This window comes from Plutella xylostella, chromosome 10 (genome assembly GCF_932276165.1).
Source record: "Plutella xylostella chromosome 10, ilPluXylo3.1, whole genome shotgun sequence".
Taxonomy (NCBI): Eukaryota; Metazoa; Arthropoda; class Insecta; order Lepidoptera; family Plutellidae; genus Plutella; species Plutella xylostella.
Window position 1 is genome coordinate 1706757 of NC_063990.1, and position 20179 is coordinate 1726935.

At 36.9% G+C, this 20179-nt stretch overlaps 1 protein-coding gene and 2 non-coding genes across 6 annotated transcripts in view; 2 read left to right on the plus strand and 1 right to left on the minus strand.

Moving 5' to 3' along the window:
* Positions 1 to 6954: 6954 nt before the first annotated feature.
* The window catches only part of LOC105390148, a 304252-nt gene continuing 291027 nt past the window's right edge, over positions 6955 to 20179 (plus strand). The window contains exons 1-2 of one of the 4 annotated variants that reach the window (XM_038117789.2): positions 6955 to 7171; positions 7285 to 7607. In XM_038117789.2, the coding sequence (XP_037973717.2) occupies positions 7570 to 7607 (38 nt within the window). In that variant the 5' untranslated portion in view covers positions 6955 to 7171; positions 7285 to 7569. The remainder of the gene's footprint in view (positions 7172 to 7284; positions 7608 to 20179) is intronic. The other 3 variants (XM_038117790.2, XM_038117791.2, XM_038117792.2) reach the window with 3 other exon arrangements.
* Positions 17914 to 17985, plus strand: Trnae-cuc. The gene has a single exon. It is a non-coding gene; the product is annotated as a tRNA-Glu (tRNA).
* On the minus strand, positions 18147 to 18217 carry Trnag-gcc. Its single transcript has one exon. It is a non-coding gene; the product is annotated as a tRNA-Gly (tRNA).

The following is a 20179-nucleotide window of genomic DNA, read 5'->3' on the forward strand; positions in this document are numbered from 1 at the left end:
TTTTTTTCTGTTTTTTTTTTTGTCAAAACTGTTAGATTGGGTGCTTTTAACTTATTTTATGTAACTTTTTAGCAGTTGTGAATATTTTTATTGGATAGAGATCACTTTTTGCGGATAAAAGCATTTTATTTCATGTCCTTAAGGCGTCTAAATCTCGAGATATGATTTTTATGAAGAAGAAGAAAAAATTAATTACCTATGTAAAACTTTAAAATGGCCGCTATTTCTAGAATATTGTGATTTGACTCCACATATAGGGGTTTTTTCTCGATGAAATTACTCGTAGAATCTACCCTTAAAGTTTGTCGGGTTCGAAAAACAACACATTTTATAAGCAAAAAGTTGAAAAGATGCTCGAGGAGTTGCTGTCGCCATTTCTTTCATCCTAAATGACGGGGCTTTTGTGAAATGGTGGTAGAGTAATATAATATGAATTATAAAAATGGACAAATAGGTAATTGTATATTCTATTCTATAATTGCAGTTAACTCCATACCTATGCAAAAATAATAATTGACATTTCTTTCTAAATTACTTTAGTTACACTGTCTGATGTATGTTGGTAGGTACACATCTAAGTAGGTTAATTTATTCCTAGTGTTCATGTTTACTTACCCCCATCTAAAAATATAAAATTTTGGAATAAAATTATAATCTTTAAAAAAATATTAAAATCCATGTTTTTTTTTAAATTACACAGTCTATACAGTACTTTGACAATAAATATTGTTCACACCTATTTTACTTATGCGTTTCTTGGTATCATAGGCAACATTATTATCGGAAATCGCTTAATTGCTATGCAAAGCGTGTAATTGAAAATCATTTCACAGCTTTTTTATATATTTGCAAAGAGCTATATAAAACTTATATACATGGGAATTCCGAATTACTTTTTTACGAATATGAAAATAACGATTTTCAAAATTACGGCAAAATATGACAAAAGTCAATTTTCCGAATACTTATTATTATTTCGATGTTTCAAAAATAAGAGTCGTTCGTCAAGTCGCGCGCCTTACACTTACTTACCTTAGACTCGTGCGCCACACGAGTTGGCATCTTCTGTTTTATTATATCATCAACTCGCGTGCCCATGTAAAGTACGGTCAGATGCAAACGAATTGAAACTAAAAATATTGTTAAATATTGTCTCCCTGGCTGATTAGCATAAGAAGGTACCGACTAGACAGTCGCCATTAAAGTAGATGCTTTGATTTCGGGATAAAGATACAATAAAGCCTATGTTGGAAGTGCGGAATGACGCATGATACCCAAGTTTGCTATCTCTCTCATCCCGTGCGCAAATTTTACCTGTCATAGCTAAGTCCTTCAAGTTAAAACGTCATTGTTTTAGTGACGTCGTTTTAGTGTTACTCCTAATTCGAAGCAGAGATGTACAGTCCATTACTTACAGTCTACAGTACAGCGCAAACATATTAAAATGTGGCAGTTTTTACTAATTTTGATGTATTGTGGGGGTAAGCCTATAATAAATTAAATTAACGTTTTCGTTGTGTTACCGTTATATTAAATATTGAATTAGCACTAAAATTTAAAACAATTTTCGTTTATTTCATTAGTCAAAGAGACAGACCTAACTGTAACAATTACTTCCAGGAAGTTCATCGCAAGCAGGTCCATCTAGAAATAAAACTACACATGAAATCATAACATCCCAGCGAGGAAAGTCGGTACTGCTTCGTGCAGGTTATAAATATAACAAAGACAGGACAAATAAAAATGGTTCCTGTGTTTGGAGGTGTTCGAATAGAACAGTTTGCCAAGCGAGATTAATTACTGATTTTATTTTAAAGTAAAGTCCTATAAAATACCCTATATATTTTAAGTAGTTACCTAAAGCATAATAAATTATAACTTTTGTGGCTGACTCTACATATTTTCACAGTCGAGCGAGTTGACGACAAAAAAAGTAGGTAAATACGGGAGGGGCAACTCGCGCGTGGCGCGCGAGTCTAAGGCGCGCGACTTGACGAATGACTCAAAAATAAGATTTTCATTGACACTGACATAGTAGAAGTGAACACGGTGACCAAAAGGCGCCGTTGGTGGCAGAGGGGTAAGGGCGAAATCGGGAAGCGCTTCGTGTCCAGTGGTTTACTTGTCTAAGACGATTTTTTATTATATCAAATTGTTTAAATTTCGAATCCCGAAGTTTTAATATTCCGAAAATATTCTAAATACTCACACTCCTTGAATATGCGTCGACTATTTGGAACCTGCAGTACGCTGTATATGTGGGAAAACTAGAAAAGATACAAGAAACTTTTCTTAAACACCTATTTTATAGAATAAATACTAACAAACTCAAATCCGATAACTCCATTTCACTTGTATCACTTAAGAGTAGAGTATAGCACTTGCTCGTCCATACAAAAAGAGAAAACGTTTTACTACCCCTAAATATTATCCAATATCCATGATTTTTTAATATGTTATTGACACAAGGAATAACTAGGTTTATAGGTTTTCCTTTTTTCAAAATTTTCTATAGATTCAAACTTATAGGCACCTCAAATAAAGTTTTTTTTGTGATTGCGACTTTGTTGAATTAAACCGTTTGTGGATCAATAACAACGTATTTTTTTTAAAAAAGCGAAACCTATAAACCTAGAATATATTAAGCTGAAGCGATTGACACTAAAATCAAAGAGATTGGTTGATATTTAGTTAGTGTAAAACGTTTTCTCCCAAAACCAGAATTTCATTAAGAAAAGTACCTATTGTCAGTCCCGAGCTGCAGTGCTCTCTATCGCACGATTGAGGGTCGGGGGGGGGAAGCAAAGCACACGTACGATAGGGATGTCCATAGTGAAGTCGATACTAGTCGATAGTAGTGATGGGATCCCGCCTGCGTTATCGATATCTATAGATATACAGGATGTCCCATGTTAAATTGCACATCCGAATCATAGTGACACAACTCGTCATTCTAAACATCTTTTGTTTTAAGACTTTTGATTGTTTGCGAATTTTTTTTTTGCTAATTCATATAAACTTTGTTGGCTATGAGATTTTTTACTATAGACATAGACAGTAGATTTTTTTTCACGAATTTACAAAAGTCGTGAAACAAAAGTTGTTTAGAAATTTTAGAATAACAAATTAAGTCACTATAATTTGGATGTGCACTTTAATTTGGGACACCCTGTATATAAAAAGATGTGATAGGAAAAGTTTAAAGTACTGGTAGGTTTTCAAGCAAAAAAATGACGAGTGACTAAATTATATTTAATCCTCACTCAACATGGATTAGGTTACTTAGGAAATTTTATTTACTTACATCTAAACTAACATATGTAGTTACTTACATAAAAATATAATACTTACTTACTTACTATAAATTGACTTGAGGCCACAAAAGCGAATAATAAAATGTATTCTATGATATAATTACTTAGGTAAGTATACTAAGACATCATCAGCCAATAATCATCCACTGCTGGACATAGGCCTCTCCCAAGGAGCGCCACAACACTCGGTCCTCGGCCTTCCTCATCCAACCACTACCCGCCACCCGCCTAAGGTCGTCAGTCCAGCGGGCAGGAGGGCGTCCCACGCTGCGTTTGCCTGTTCGTAGTCTCCACTCGAGAACTCGTCTACCCCAACGGTTATCGGTTCTTCGGCAGATATGACCAGCCCACTGCCACTTCAGCTTGCATATTTTGACAGCTATGTCGGTAACCTTAGTCCTCTGACGGATAACCTCATTTCTGATACGATCCATCAGAGAAACCCCAAGCATAGCTCTCTCCATAGCACGCTGAGCGACTTTAAATCGGTGGACTAGTCCTACCGTCAGTGTCCACGTCTCTGCACCATACGTCATCACTGGCAGGACGCACTGGTTGAAGACTTTTGTCTTCAGGCTCTGAGGAATGGCCGAGGAGAATATGTGACGAAGTTTCCCGAATGCAGCCCAACCCAGTTGGATGCGCCTTGCAGCCTCCTTGTCGAAGTTGCTTCTGCCTAGCCGAATAGTCTGCCCGGTAGACATATTCTTGCACAACTTCGATTGTTGCCTCACCAACGGTGACCGGCTCCGGTTTGATGTGAGCATTGTACATGACTTTCGTCTTGTCCAAGTTCATACCGAGGCCTACACGTCGGGAAGCAGCATTTAGGCCACTTAGCATCCAGCTGAGTTCCTGCAGAGATTCTGCCATAATAACGATGTCATCCGCGAAGCGGAGGTGTGACATGTACTCGCTATTTATACATATGCCATGTCCTTTCCAGTCCAACGTCTTAAAGACATCTTCCAATGCATTGGTGAACAGTTTCGGAGATATCACATCCCCCTGTCTCACTCCACGTTGCAGTTGGATAAGTCTTGTCTTGTGGTCCTGTACTTGGACAGTCATAGTAGCGGCATTGTACAGACATCTCAACACCTCGATATAGCGCCAATCGATTTGGCATCTCTGCAAGGATTCCAATACTGCCCAGGTCTCGATGGAGTCGAAGGCTTAAAAGCGAGATCGGTCTATAGTTCTTCAGAAGGGTTTTGTCACCCTTCTTAAAGAACAATACCACGACGCTCTCAGACCATGCCTCCGGTGTAATGCCATTGTGAAGAACCGAATTGAAGAGCCTCTGGAGCTGTTCGAGAATTGCAATACCTCCAGCTTTCAGAAGCTCTGTAGTAATTCCGTCTTCACCCGGAGCCTTGTTGTTTTTAAGCTGCTCAAGGGCTATCCTAATCTCGCCTATGTCGACGTCAGGGATGTCGTCAGTATAGTGGCGCTCTGGAATCGGTGAGCTGAGCCACAGCCTTCTGCGCGTGTGAAGCATAAAGTTGTCCGTAAAAACCTTCGATTTCGGCAAGAACCTCCGGCTTAGAGGCAACGATATTACCATCTGCAGACCTCAACTTCGTCAAGTGGCCTCTCCCAAGTTGCTGAACGAAGACTTTTGACCCCCGATTTTGCTCAATTGCTGCTTCTATGGCGCGTGTGTTGGAGCGACGGAGATCTCTTCGAATCAGCTTCTTTATACGCTTGTTGAGTACCCGTAGTTCTGACGAAGTGTCACCTGCCGACGGAAATTCGCGTCTCTGCCTCATAAGCTCGAGTGTCTCGCTTGAAAGTTTAGACTCCTTGCTTTTGCTTCTCATGCTAAAAGAAATAAATACTAAGACAACTCAACATCTATAAACAGCCCCGAAACTTTGTTAGTAGGTACTTATAAACTTATATTTTTACAAAACTATCATACTTAATGTTTTTTAGATTCACTGCAAATATAGATCTAAATAACCTTACATACAAAATGATAGTCCAAGTACCGGCAAAAGGTCTATTTTCCAATCATCAAAAATCCATTTTATGTAATGTACTTACCTACTAACTCGTTACTAGGTTGGTAATTACCTACATAATAAAATACTTACTCACATGAAATTATCACTAATTACTTATACTTCTTTCTATTTATCTTCAATAATTTCAAGTTTCGCTCACAAGGTCACAAGTCACAACTCACAATCACAACACAGAAATAATAATATGAAGGTAAGACGAAGACACTCCGTGTTTGGTCGCAATTTCTCGCCAACCGGCGCGGCGGCGCGGTGGCGCGGCGGCGGTGGCGGCGCGGCAGCGTCCATCGATGTGTGCGTGACGCTACTTGCATGTGTGTGTGTGCGGTGCCCGGCGCGGGCGAGTGCACGAGCGACAGCAATACTTTTCCTAAATACCTATTTCGCTAGGATCGCGAAGCTATACTCTCCTCTTAAAAATAGGCGCAATTATCTTGATCAAATGTTTATGTACAAAATACTTAATAATAAAATTGACACCCCAAACTTGCTTTCTAAATTATCTATTTTATGCCCTAGGGTAACTTGTCGAAAGCCTAAGTTATTCCATGTACTTAAGTACCTTCAACTCGAACCAAGTATGCTGATAATGCATTATATCACGTGCATGTACGTCATTTAATAAAAACTTCTTCAAACTTGATCCATTCCATACTAAAATGTGTATATTTAAAAAATACCTAATGAATACCTTTTGTATCTTAAATTTTGCATAGTCTCTGTGACCGTTAAGTTTTTAATGTGTATTGTGTATTTTTAAAACTAAAATGTCTTTAAATATTAATGGAAACTTTATTGGAAAAAGTACTTCTTATGTATTTAACTTTAATGCATCCATCCATCCATCTGCTCTGTATGTTTCCTTAACAATAATAAAATAAAATAAAAAAATAAAATACTTAAATTCTTAGCGAACAAGAAATAGTCATCTATTGGGAATAGTGTGTTTATTAACAGCATAATCCGTATACAAACAATATTTTTTAAGCTATATTATGTGAAACGCTCCGCTTTGTTTTTCGATATATACTTATAATATGTGCACCTAACACCCTCCTCCTCGCTTTGCTCGTCGTCACACCTATCTTTAGGTTTTGGTTAGTTTTTAAGACGTTTATGGTTTTTTTGACAAAGTCACTAATTACCTACCTACTTATCACTTTTACGATCGGGATTTTGAATTTTTCGTGATTATAATAATTCGGTATTTTATTTTTCGTATAAGTACTTAAGTAATCGTATTTCTTAACGTTCGTGTATTTGACAATCGCAATAACAAATCTTCGTGATTATAATACTCGAAATTATAATTTACGTGATTTTTATAATTCGGTATTTTCAAAAATCAGTATTGCAAAATCGGTAAATTACACATTCGGTATTTTCAAATTCGGAAAAAGTTTTTTTAATAACAGTACGGTACTGACTTGAAAACATATTCGTAACAGTATGGTGACTATGGTCATAGCAAGGAATTTAATTTATTACCGTGACCTCTATTTGCAATTACCTAATGCAGTGCAAAAGGTCACCAACAGATGGCGCTACTGTCGCGGATCAAGATGGCGACTGCCGCCCAGCTGATCGACCGCACCTGACGCGCAGCAGACCGGTCGCTCACCCAGTCGCTAGACAGACCGATATGAAGTAGATTGTTGGCTCGACTGGATGACTCAGTCTGCCCGTGAAGCGTGCGAGATTCTGACGGCAGCGCTAATGCCAACGTTTTTTATTTGTTTTTGTTTTTAAGATCGTACTATGGAGACTTTATGCGATACCTACGTACTAATGATCGAGAGAGATAAACCAAAGGAATGAATGTGTGAAAATGTGAAATATTTTAAATTTTAAACCATCTAAAATAGATGCAACTGTCAAACAGCTGATAGTTACAGTACTTACCTATCTCATAAAATCTCCTTGTCGAATAATATTGATTCCAGACTTCTGACTTAGTGTTCTCGATTCGATAAGTGTGTCTAGGTCACGCTTTTGATATTGACAAAGAAGTTTGGATTTCTTTATCTTTCAAGTATAAAACATTAAAAGTCAATTAAAGAGGACAGTAAATTTATAAATGATAACCCTAAGTTAAAGGGTTATTAAAATTGTGTGTATGCGTAAATTTGTGAGTGAAATTGTAGATTGTGTGTGAACTTATAAAAAGTTGTTTTGTTTTTTTGAGAGTGTTATTTACAACATAAACCTAACAGTTTTTTTAGACAGTAATGTTTGGAGTTTTAATGAAGCGTTTGAAGCCCAAAAGGTAAACAATTACTTATAAAGTAATATATAAGCACTTACTATAAAAAGACACATACACTACAATGTGTGTGTTTTATCATTAACACTTTAAATTATAATGTATTAAGTAAGTACTTATTAATTATACTCCTATTGGATACTTTGAAAACAAACCCTGTTTTTGATAGGGTGTAAAAAATAACCTTTCAATGATTTTTGTGATTATTATCTAGGTACATAATACGTATATGTTTCTTCTATTAGAACAAAGTTTTTTGGAATATACTTATGAAAATATGACATTATCGGAAGAACACGTTTATCATTTTATTTATCGGCCATTCGATAACAGAGTTTTAACGTAGTAAGGTATCTATGTACTATTGTGCGTTTGTATGGTGAAACCAAATTCTGATATTTTATGTAAAAAAGCAATAACTAAGTAGGTACCTATTACCTTTATAAGTACATACTAACTATTACGTATCGTGAGTTAATCCATATGAATGGTTAGCGAATGTTGTTATCTTTAGGTACATGAGGTAAGTATTGTCTAAAGTCAATGAAGACGATAAATAAATACGTAGGTAGGTACTTACTCAAACATAAATGACAATCCCGCCCGGTACAATAGTTATACAGGGTGATTGGTAAGTCGATGTATTCCTTTAAATAGGTTGTAGACAAAGGCATTTCCAGTCAATTGAACCCCATAATGCATTATCCGAAAATCAACCATTTCTGAGTTATTTAACCACCAAGATTTTGTTCCAATTTTAAGGTAAAAAGTACTGTAAATGGACTTTGTAGAGATCCGAACCTAATAATGCTTGTCCGATAACATGGTTAGTTCGAAAGTACTTTTCGATGACGATAGGTTCAACGATAGAATGCTTTTTCGACTGCACAGTTTGTCCGTACTGAAATTTTTCCGCCTATGCGGTTGTTTTTGGCTATATCTTGGTCATACCTTAATTGATTTTAGATTGGAATATGTAATTTTAAAGCTTATAAATAAATTATGTTTTTAAGCTGTAGTGCCTGAAAAATTGTCAGATAAAATTCTTTTTTAATTTAGCTTTTTAGTTTTCACCTTTCGTAACATTTTCTTAACGTTTCATCTATTTTGAAGCACTGTGTCTAAATTAAGTTAAATATTGCGCAATTAATGATTATAATTAGTTGGCTTAAGTGTCACCAATGCAAAACAATCAAAAAAGTATTTAAAAAATTGTTAGTTTTTCAAATAACTTGCTTTTAAACATACATTTTGGCAAAATTCTCAAAAAAACTTAAAACTTAAATAACTCAGAAATGGTTGATTTTCGGATAATGCATTATGGGGTTCAATTGACTGGAAATGCCTTTGTCTACAACCCATTTAAAGGAATACATCGACTTACCAATCACCCTGTATAAAATATATAGTACTAGATGTTCCCGCGCGCTTCGCTTCGCCTTAAAAAGTTTTCCCGTGGGAATTCCGGGATAAAAAGTAGTCTATGTTTTTCCCAGGGTTTATTAGACCGTATGTATACCACATTTCATTCAAATCCGTTCAGTAGTTTTGGCGTGAAAGAGTAACAGACAGACAGACAGACAGACACAGTTACTTACGCATTTATAATATTAAAATAGGATTAGGATAGATCTATATCAGTTCCTGCAGGTTGACTGGTAGAGAATGCTTTAAGCATTAAGTCCACCTGATAATCATCAATAAATAACATCTACTCTTTGTAAATAAAATTGTACAATAAAAGTTCTTATTAATAAATACATGAATAAGTTAAATCGAATAATAAGAACATAAAATAAATAAACATATTAAGTTCTGATGAATGACCCATCTCAACAACCGTGGTCTGTCCGACCTTGAGGAATTACTATTTTTGTAAACACTGCCCTCTAGTGGACCACCCGGTAAGTTTTTAATTGGAAATTGGCCCTCTCTATTTGTTGTGAGTACCGATCGTGCGCGGGGTTCACGCTGTGTGGGCACCCTACTTTATTTACACTATGTAGGTAGTTAGGTATTAATTCGAAAACTAATTAAGTGCTCTTTTGATAAAGACTTACTGTACAGTGGGTGATCAAATTATTATGATCACTTGCAAAAAATCATTTTTATGTTTCAAAGGGCTTGTTCTTTTCAATTTTTTTCTTTATGTTATTGACTTTTGACTGAGCAACACTGCTGAATTAAGTACTTACTAGGTAGGTACTTATCTACAATACCTACCTACATTTAGGGCCTTGGATATACATATATGTAAGGAGGACAACCGTAGGGCCATGTATCATCATCATAACTCAACATGATCATCATCCCGTAATGATCCACTGTGGTACCGCCCCCCAGACTATGGAGCATTTACTCTCCTGTCCCCTGTGCCCTTCCACCTGCACACGGGACGACTTACTCCAGGCCAACCAGAATGCTATCAAAGTCGCTTCTTTTTGGTCTGCACAAATATAAACATGCATTCACACTGACACGAATGAATAAGAAGATCGACTGCTAGACTCGTCCACTCCCAACGAGCGCCACAATACTTTGTCCTAGGCCTTCCTCATCCAAACATTACCTGGAGTACCAGTATCATTACCGGCATAATCACATCAAATCTAAGTCCAGATTGTGCTGGTATCTAGGTATACTACCTACATGGATATTTAGGGTTGCGTGGCTGAATGGAAAAAAAACCCTCATAGTGTTTGTACCTAGAGGCAGAAATACAAAGCAACAAAACAAATTGGATTATAAAGTTGCCAGTCCGCTGTACTGCATCCTCCTCATTATTGCCCTGCGGCGAATTACGGTAGATATAGTTAGGTGCCTACCCTTTACAGAAAATTGCAATTACTTTTTAATTTAATAGCGGGTCTGCCCTTTCCCTCACTTGATAGGTAGATAGAACATGCTAAAGCTAATTTCAATAACATTGATGTGATAACGTAGTTGCATAGACAAAAATAATACAAATAATACTTAGGGCCATCCAGTGCCGTCCATCCCATCTATCTAACGCAATGTTTCTCATGAGAAATCTACTATAATTTGTAACTATAGATAGAAAATTGAGGCTGGGACTACCTGTTCCCCTCACCCCAAGGCAAAGTTGTAAAAGCCAAAAGGCTAACAGCATAAATAGTCACTTCAAAAAAAAAAAAAAAAAATAGATAGAAAAAGAGGAGTGTTATAAGTATAACGTGTCTACCTGTGACATAGACTAAATCAGTGTACTTATATTAGTCTATGCCTGTGATATGTCTGTGGTAGCGTTGTGCATCTGTCTGACGTAACATAACTCCTAAACATCTGAACCGATTTTATTTTTCTTAAGGTCATCAGTGGCGGATTAACCTATAAGCACGACAAGCACGTGCTTGGGGCCCCGGGCCTCCAGGGGCCCCCCATCCTCTGCTGCTGGTTCATTTTATACCTACATTTTATTCATCCACAATATGTCCGATGTAATGAGTTTGCTCTGTCTGATTAAAGGGCCCTACCACACGCGTAAGTATCACCACAGTTTTGCCTGCGCAGGCCGGCTTAAACACGGAATACTGTGCGTGTGGTTGGTAAAGGGCCTACCACACGCGTAAGTATCACCATCCATACCCATTTTCGAACTACGTGATATATTTATAGTGACCTGTAATTCCCAACAACTTGGTCATAAACTACAGGCACTATACCTTCAGTCAGACGGCAGTCTGACATCAGGGTCCATGGAGCAGTGGATCTAGTCGCTGCAGCGTATACCCTCAGTACTCACAAGGAGAGTCGCTTCGGGGTGGTGAGACCCCTCCCTGATGTCCTGACAGGTGCCGGAGCTGTTGATGGCACGCTCACTTCCCGTACTCCATCCGGAGCACTCGTGTTTGGATCCACACTAGGGACAATGGAGAAGCCATTTGCCAGATCTCCACTCTGGTACCGGAGCTGTAATGCGCGCTCACCTCCCGACATGCAGACCTGCATATGGCTAGACATGGAGCCTACACAGCTGGGTCGGCCGGCGCATGCTATCTGTCACGCACTTCTTGATATCCAATCTCGTCGGACCAACTAGAAGGGAAACTTACGTGCCCCGTGACTTTTTCGCATCAACGGCCCTCGTCCTAAACCTCTACTTGAGCCACTAGCTGCGCACGGGGAAGACGCCCGGTGACAAGCTTACCGGGCAGATGAACGTTGGCCCCCCCTGTAGCTAACCACGCGCCACTACGAATCCATACCCAAGTCCGGATCTACTAGCAAGCTATTGGAGGGCTCGAGATCCGGACGCCCGTAGTACCCTGGTCCAAACAGCAGGACTCATAATTCCAGCTGCGCAACCCTGCACACCTCGGGTCCTGGTGGCGGGTGATCACCATTGTCACCAGTATCACCACAGTTTTAACTGCACAGGCTGGCGTGTACTGTAGGTACATGGAATACTGTGCGAATGGGTGGTAAAACTGTATATCGCGCTAACCCCGCCGATTTTTGTGAATAGCAGGAAACTTTTTTCTAGTGAAAAAATTCTAGTTGTGTGCAAATATTGAAAATATACCAGTAGAAGAAATAGTTCCTCATTGGGAAACATTGTTTCCAGTTCCCACTCCGCCAATTTGACAATAAAATAATAATTAAAAAAAAAGAAAGATTGATAGTGGTTTTATGAAGTCGTTTTTTTTAAAAATTATTATTATTTTATTTTATTGCTTTTAGTTTATTTGAAATCAAAAGTAAGATGCAAATGATACCAATAAGTCCTACTAGTCAATACGAATCATTCAAGCCTAAACACGAGGTAGTTGCTATATACCTACCGTTGAGGAGTTCCCTTGACTGCCTTCCGTTTCCATCATCAGATCAGCTCAAGATCACCATCATATTTTTTTTTGTATTAAGAACTATATTTAGGTTCTAAATTTGATTAGAATCGGTTAATAGGTGCTCAAAATGGAAATTCATACCCTGTTTTTACCCCTTAACCCACTCTTGGGGGTAGAATAAAATTCTGAAAAAAGGGACCACCCCTGAGCTAAACCCAATACATCAAAAAAATAATTTTCAAAATCGGTCCATAAACGGCAGAGATTACTCTGCACACGGTGAACACACATAAAAAAAACATACAGACAAATTGAGAACCTCCTCCTTTCTTCGAAGTCGGTTAAAAATGAGGCTTGCGCGTACTTAAATGTGCCGTGTGATAGCTCGGCGTACCTGCGCAGTTATAACTGTGGTGATACTTGTGTAGGCCTTTAAGGCAAGCAATTTTTTTTTTTAATGTTTTCCATCCTTTTTTATAGAAAAGTTATAGGACGTTTTAGCTATTGAAATTTTTAGCTATTGTTTTGTCACTCTTTTTCAAGGAACAAATTGATCTTAATTAGGGGCCTACACAGGCTTTGTGCTTAGGGCCTCCGATGCTCTTAATCCGCCACTGAAGGTCATGTCATAGGTAATGTTACCCCGAGTGTTCTTAGCCATGTTTTATGAAAATCTGTGTAGCCGTTCTAAAGTTATAACGGTCTTATTCATAAAAAGTTACGGGAGACCTATAGGCCTGCTATAAGCAAATGTCAAAAAAACTTTATTCATAAACGATCAATAGCGCTAAAGAACTCTCCAACTCATTCGTAAAACCTTGATATGCTAAAGTTGGCTGGACCCTACTAGACACCTTCCGTAAACCTCCTCTTGTACAAAAACATGGCTGCCGGTCAACAGCTGTTCTGCTTTATTGACGATTTGACATTTGTTGTGAGTTAATATTTGCTGAAAATAAGTTGCCATGGTAACGTAAAAATTTAATTTTTTTTTTTTTTGGGTTTTGGCTTGGCCAACTGCGCCTTTAAGCCAACGTAAACTTTTTTAAGTGCCGCGCCGTGGCTAACATAGATAATAGAGATTGATAAATGAATGAAAGTTTTCGCTATTTTTGTTTATGGTTTCGTCGGACCGGCAACTTAATAGGGTAAATGTCAAAATGTTTGGTCTGTGAAATCTATTAGCATCACTATAGTTATTGAAGGTTTACGGAACTATTATGAATAGAGATTTTTACGAAACCTCAAATAGGCTTAATGTGTTCCGTAACTATTGAGCTCAGTAAACCTACTTTAAGGTTATTTTATGAATAAGACCGTAAGACTTTAAGGGCCTTACCACAAAAACTTAGACAGTATTTAACAGGTGTTTAGCGCTGTCAAACGCCCACAAAATCTGTCAAATTTATTTTTAAACAGTGTTTTGTGGCAGTGTTGAATGTCGGGATTTTTTATCGTTGCTTAAGAATATTATTATTATTTTAGAACTCTACGAACACGTTCTGTTAGATTGAGAAGTGTTTTGTGAATATGTGGATGAGATGATGATGACATCACTTACCTAAATAACATGTGAAAATGACGATTTATGTGGGTGTTAACAGCTTCAACAAATCCATGATATACTGAAGGTTCAAGGTAGGTTTATTGCTTTTAAGTTAGCTGATGACGTCATCTTGTCATTGCGACCACTGAACTATGAGAATACCAATCAAATGAAGGTATTTACTCAAGGGGCCATAATATATCATAAAGTCAAAACGAAGTAACATCCAAATCAAATTCAATACAATTTGAATCCGAAAATCGTTGTCAAAACAAGTTCGTGATAGTTTTCATTAATTCCAAATGCGTGGAGGAAGACGTAAATATATAATTATAAACAAACAAAAAACCCGACTGCACGCTAAAAAGATGAAAACAAGCCCCAATGTTAATGGAAAGTATCGCAGGCGGGGATCAGGAGAGGGTTCACCATTTAGCTGAATGTTAATTAGGTACTTTGTGTGGCGGTCAAGTTGGTCCCCGCCCGCGATACTTTCCATTAACATTGGGGCTTGTTTTCATCTTTTTGGATAGATAGATAGATAGAGTACTCTTTATTTGTACACCAAGAAATAATTAACAATTTTACATAGACACTTAACTAGGGTACAAAAGGCGGTCTTATCGCTTATAACGATCTCTTCCAGACAACCTTTGGATGGATGGACTAGAGATATAAAAGCGGTACAGTGTACTTACTCAAGGAATATCTTCTTCTTCTTCTTAAGTCCTTTAACTCCTAGTGGAGCATAGGGCCGCAACTACAGCTTTCCACTTCTGACGATCAGAGGCAGCAGCCACAACTTCTGGCCAGCTCATGTTGATCGACTTGATCTCCTGGGCTAATGTCCTTATCCAAGTTATTCTTGGGCGCCCTATCCTTCTTTTTCCTTGCGGGGCAAACACTAGGGCCTGCTTTGTGAGGCGAGAGTCCTCCTGCCGCAACGAATGACCTATCCAGCGCCATTTTCGATCGAGGATCTCTAAATGCGTAGGTCTCTGGTTTGTGAGAGTCCAAAGGTCTTCATTTCTGATGGTTCGTGGCCAAAATATTCCCAGAATTTGTCGCAAGCACTTGTTTATAAAAACTTGAAGCTTGTGGGAAATATCTTTACGCACAAACCAAGGAATATAGTTTAATTTAATTTATTATTATCTAACTTCACACTAAATATAGGTAAAAAATAAATAAAATAAAATACACACAAGTACATACGCCAACTACATGTATTATAATACACAATTAGGTATATATAATATAATACATATATAAATATATACACACACATATACAGGGTGTTGCAAAATTGGTATACTAAGCCGAAACCTACATGTGCAGCATGTTATATCTAAGCCCAAACTGAAATCAGAATTTAAAAATTCGTGAAAAAAAATATTATTTTCCATAGAAACTTTGTTGGTCACGTGACTTTTTACTAAGGAAAATGAAAAAAAAAATTCGCTAATTTCCAAATTCTGATTTCAGTTTCGGGCTTAGATATACCATGCTGCACATGTAGGTTTCGGCTTAGTATACCAATTTTGCAACACCCTGTATACATATACACACATATATATCATATACATATCATACATATTATACCTACATACATGATTTTATAGTACTTATTTAATGATCTGATAACAGCTAAACAGTTGATTTAAGGTAGTGTTCCTTCACCATTCTCTTAAAGGTTTCCAGACTTGGTGCTTGTCGTATTTTTGATGGAAGATCATTCCACAAAGTGATAGCGCTAACCGTGTAAGAAGCACTGAAGAATTTATTGGTATTAGGAGGGATATTAAGGCGGAGATTGTGGGTAGAGCGCAGTGTCAGGTGCGTGCTTTTTAGCGTGCAGTCGGGTTTTTTGTTTGTTTATAATTCTATTTTTGTTTTATGAAATTTTATGTCAGTAGTCGGGTTTTATTTTATGAACATTTTTTATTTCAATAATATTGGTTTTGTGATTTAAATACCCACAATATGCATATTTTTGCATAGTGGGAAAAATATAATTTTTTTGATCATCACTTTATGGCCTCTAGAGGGCGCTATATACATTTTAATGTAACGTTGCATAGCCTATAACCATCGCGCAATCAATACGCTTCTGACGATACCTCATACTTCAATATCTATCAAGCCGTTTAGGCTACAGGAGGGAACAAAGAAACAGACATACATACATACATACAAACATACAATCGAAATGAAACTGAAATCAGAATTTGAAAATTCGCGAAAAAAAAATTTCATTTTCCATAGAAACTTTGTTGGTCACGTGACTTTTTACTATGGAAAATTAATTTTTTTTTTCGCGAATTTCCAAATTCTGATTTCAGTTTCGGCCTTATATACCATGCTGCACATGTAGGTTTCGGCTTAGTATACCAATTTTGCAACATCCTTTACTTATTATGTAAACATACGATAATTGGGCACTTCTTCTTTTTAACCTACATAATGGATAAAAAATTATCCCGAATTTGAAAAAAATAACTTTAGCTTTTTGGTGAACTCTTATAATTTTTATGATAGCTACATTTCTATTCTATCGAAAAAGGTGGTTGGCCGCGAAGTTTAAGTATTTTTCAAGATTTTCAGCACACCCGTTGTGTTTTTAGTACAATGCACGTTGAAATATAAATAAATAAATAAATATTTGTAAAACTCGTGATTTTTTCTTCACAACTGATGGAGACACCGTTATATAGGTTAAAAAGAAGAACTGCCCAATTGCGTTTTATTTTCTAAACTATGAAAGTTACGCTCGGTTGTCGCTCGGCATAAGTTGAAACTTCAAAGTAAACTTCAATAAAAAAATACATAGTGTACCTACGGAGGAATTCAGAACCTTATTTCCAAGTCGGTTAAAAAGGTAAATATTTTCGCCTCCCACCGTTACAAAAATAATGGGTACCTAGCTATTTTTCTAGCTACCTACTTAATTAAAATTTGTCAATGTAGTTCCAACTTGCTACTTTGCTAGGAGTGGTGATAATTATTTAATTAAATAGCGTGGACTAATTGTTTAACACACTGGGAATAGCGAGTGACCTACATAACTAAATGAACAGAAATAACACGATTAGTTATAAATGTATAAATACTCAACCAATTTTAATTAAAAATCCACTTACACGTGTAAAGAATTAGCTTAAAATTTGCACGGAGTTAAAGATTTTAAAACTATTTTGTTGCGTGAATTGCGTGATTACTTAGTAATTAAGGATTAATTTTAACTTATCTGGATGTTTCGACGATTGATCCTATTTAGATAGGTATTTCGGTAATTATGAGTTGTTACGGAACAATTCGTTTAAAGTACCTACTTAAATATGTTTTTAACTAGATAGAAGTAGTACAACGTAGAATAGAAGTTTTAAGTAGGTAGCAGGTTTGCCTGTAAAAAAGTACTTACTATTCCTACTACTACTTCGATAATAAATATGTTTATTAGTACCTAAGTACTTACACTAGACTACTAGAAAATTAGAAGTCAAATATGTGCATCGAAGCAAAACTAACTCGCCAGTACTGGCCAGTAGGGTAAGTCACCCTATGATCGGCCCTCCACAAAATATAGGGTAAACTTATTATTTCCTGGTCAGTCGTCAGTGATGGGTGTCGGAGGATGACGGGAGCGAGTCAAGCGAGACAGAATAAGTATACCAGTGATTGTTTTACATTTCCTGCTTATTCTGAGCTACATAAATTTCTATTTGAGATAGGATGTGCTGTAGAAGGTAGAAGACGTTGTAGTTTTATTCGGTTACTATTATTTCGGTTATAATTTTGTTATCTATCCTCACATTTAGTTTAGCGTTGATAGTCAGCGTAGGAATAGCGTGACAGCAATGCAAAACCAACAAACAAAATAGCAGTCTTGCTTGTCTATACCTACTATTTTTTTTTCTTTTCAACTCTAAAGTGGATTCGATGAGGGCTGTCACTATCCGATATGGTCTAGTGGCTAGGATACCTGGCTCTCACCCAGGAGGCTCGGGTTCGATTCCCGGTATCGGAATTTATTTTGGTCTTATTTTAGAACAATGTAGGAAAAAAACAGTATACTTAAACGAAAAATTGGGGACCACAAAATAAAAACATTATGGCTAAAAACTCCAAAAGTTATACTAATTAGAGGAAAAAATTTAAAACTATCTATGCATATAACAAAAAGATCTATGCATCGGCCGGGAATCGAACCCGGGCCGCCCGCGTGGCAGGCGAGCATTCTACCACTGAACCACCGATGCTAATATCAACTTCATTGAAAATATATTAGAACCTTTGCTTTATTTAATTATGCTGCTGCTTTGTCTTGACATGAAAACCTTTTGCAAACAAAATAACCAGCACTATAAAAGTGCTAAGTTAGCACTGTAAACAAAGTTGCGATCCGTGAAATTTAGTTCTGTTGGCGAGTGCTATTAATTTGGTCGTGACTGTCGTCGAACCCGGGCCCTCGTTACCTCGGTCTCGCCGTCACGCCACGCGCTAACTCACTTCCTGGGAACCTATGCAGGTATAGTCTATGGTAAAGAAACCAGACCCCCTCTCAGAAGCAATAAGGTTCTAAAGTTTCAGGAATTATTCCGAAATATAACATAGCATATTCCTGTACATAACACATTGACATGACCTATATGAAGCTAAGTATTAGCACAAATTGACATTTTATTTAGAATTTTTTGAATCTTAGACCGTTTAATTAATTATTATAACTTGACTTACGATTATTTTTATGTTTTACGCTTATGTAAAAAAATGTTTATATGTAGCTATACAAAAGAATTGACATGTAATGTAATGTAATGTATTGTATAATTATGAAATAAAGAACCTAAAACCTAACCTAAACCATATTTAACGGCAAGCACCCATGTATATGTATTAGGTAGTTATATGTACTCCAAAACAACGGTTCCTAGATACGAAATCTAGGTTTTAACTTAATTGAGATATAAAACAGGATACACTATCCATTCAAAGGTTAGTCTCAGGCGCAACCATGTCATTTGCATATTAGACACAGTTAGGGCTTGCGAAATACGTCAAGCATTTCGATAATAAGACCTAGGCAGGTTTCTGTGACCTGAAAATGTAATTCGACAATATTCACGAAACAGTGCCAAAGGTTATAAGTGGACGCACTTGTGTGAATTTCTACTTACTTATGAAAAATACTGTAAATGCGATGCGTCCGTTGCCTAAGATACCGAAAGGTGGACGCTTAATTCTAGGGGTCAGTTTGTAGTTTTGTAAGAAAGAAGAAAGAAAGAAAAACTTTATTTGGCTTAGACAGCAATATTAATTTACAAAGAAAGATGCAATGAAATTTTAATATAGGTACTTAATCTAATCAATCTAAATGAATATAAGTATATAAATCTAATAGTGAATATATATATATATATATATATATATATATATATATATATATATATATAAGTATTGGTGATAGGCAATAAATAATATGCTGTCGTCGTCAAAACGGTGTCCACTCAGCTACTGCAGCGCCTTTGGTTGGTTTAAAGGACTGCGCTGGTTTCCATTGTACCGATCTGTATTTATGACGGTAGGTATACTTATAACATTTTATTAGTGCTCGTTAGTCCAGCTCTAGTATTATGCACCGACACGCTAAGAATGAGAAGAGAAACAAAAATCTATTTCCGACCTTACGTATTTGCCGAAATATTTTTTTTGTGGAATAAATTGTGTGGATACCAATAACATCGGACCGCTTTATATAGGGTGTGGCTGTTAAAGAAACGGACCCAGCTAGGGAAAAGTACTTGTGCATGTAAATAGACACAGTTTAATTGTACTTAACGAAAATATCCTAACTAATATTATAAATGCGAAAGTAACTGTGTCTGTCTGTCTGTCTGTCTGTCTGCCTGTCTGTCTGTCTGTCTGCCTGTCTGTTACTCTTTCACGCCAAAACTACTGAACGGATTTGAATGAAATTTGGTATGCATATGGTCTAGACCCTGGGAAAGAACATAGGCTACTTTTTATCCCGGAATTCCCACGGGAAAACTTTTTAAGGCGAAGCGAAGCGCGCGGGAACAGCTATTATATATATTTTTTACAAATATACCTACCGTCTGTAGTGAAAGTTATATGCAATCCTTTCAAAACCAAGCGGAAAGATCAACTTTAGCTTTGCTTTATTAAATAGGTACTTACTAAGTTTAATCGTATTATTGGTT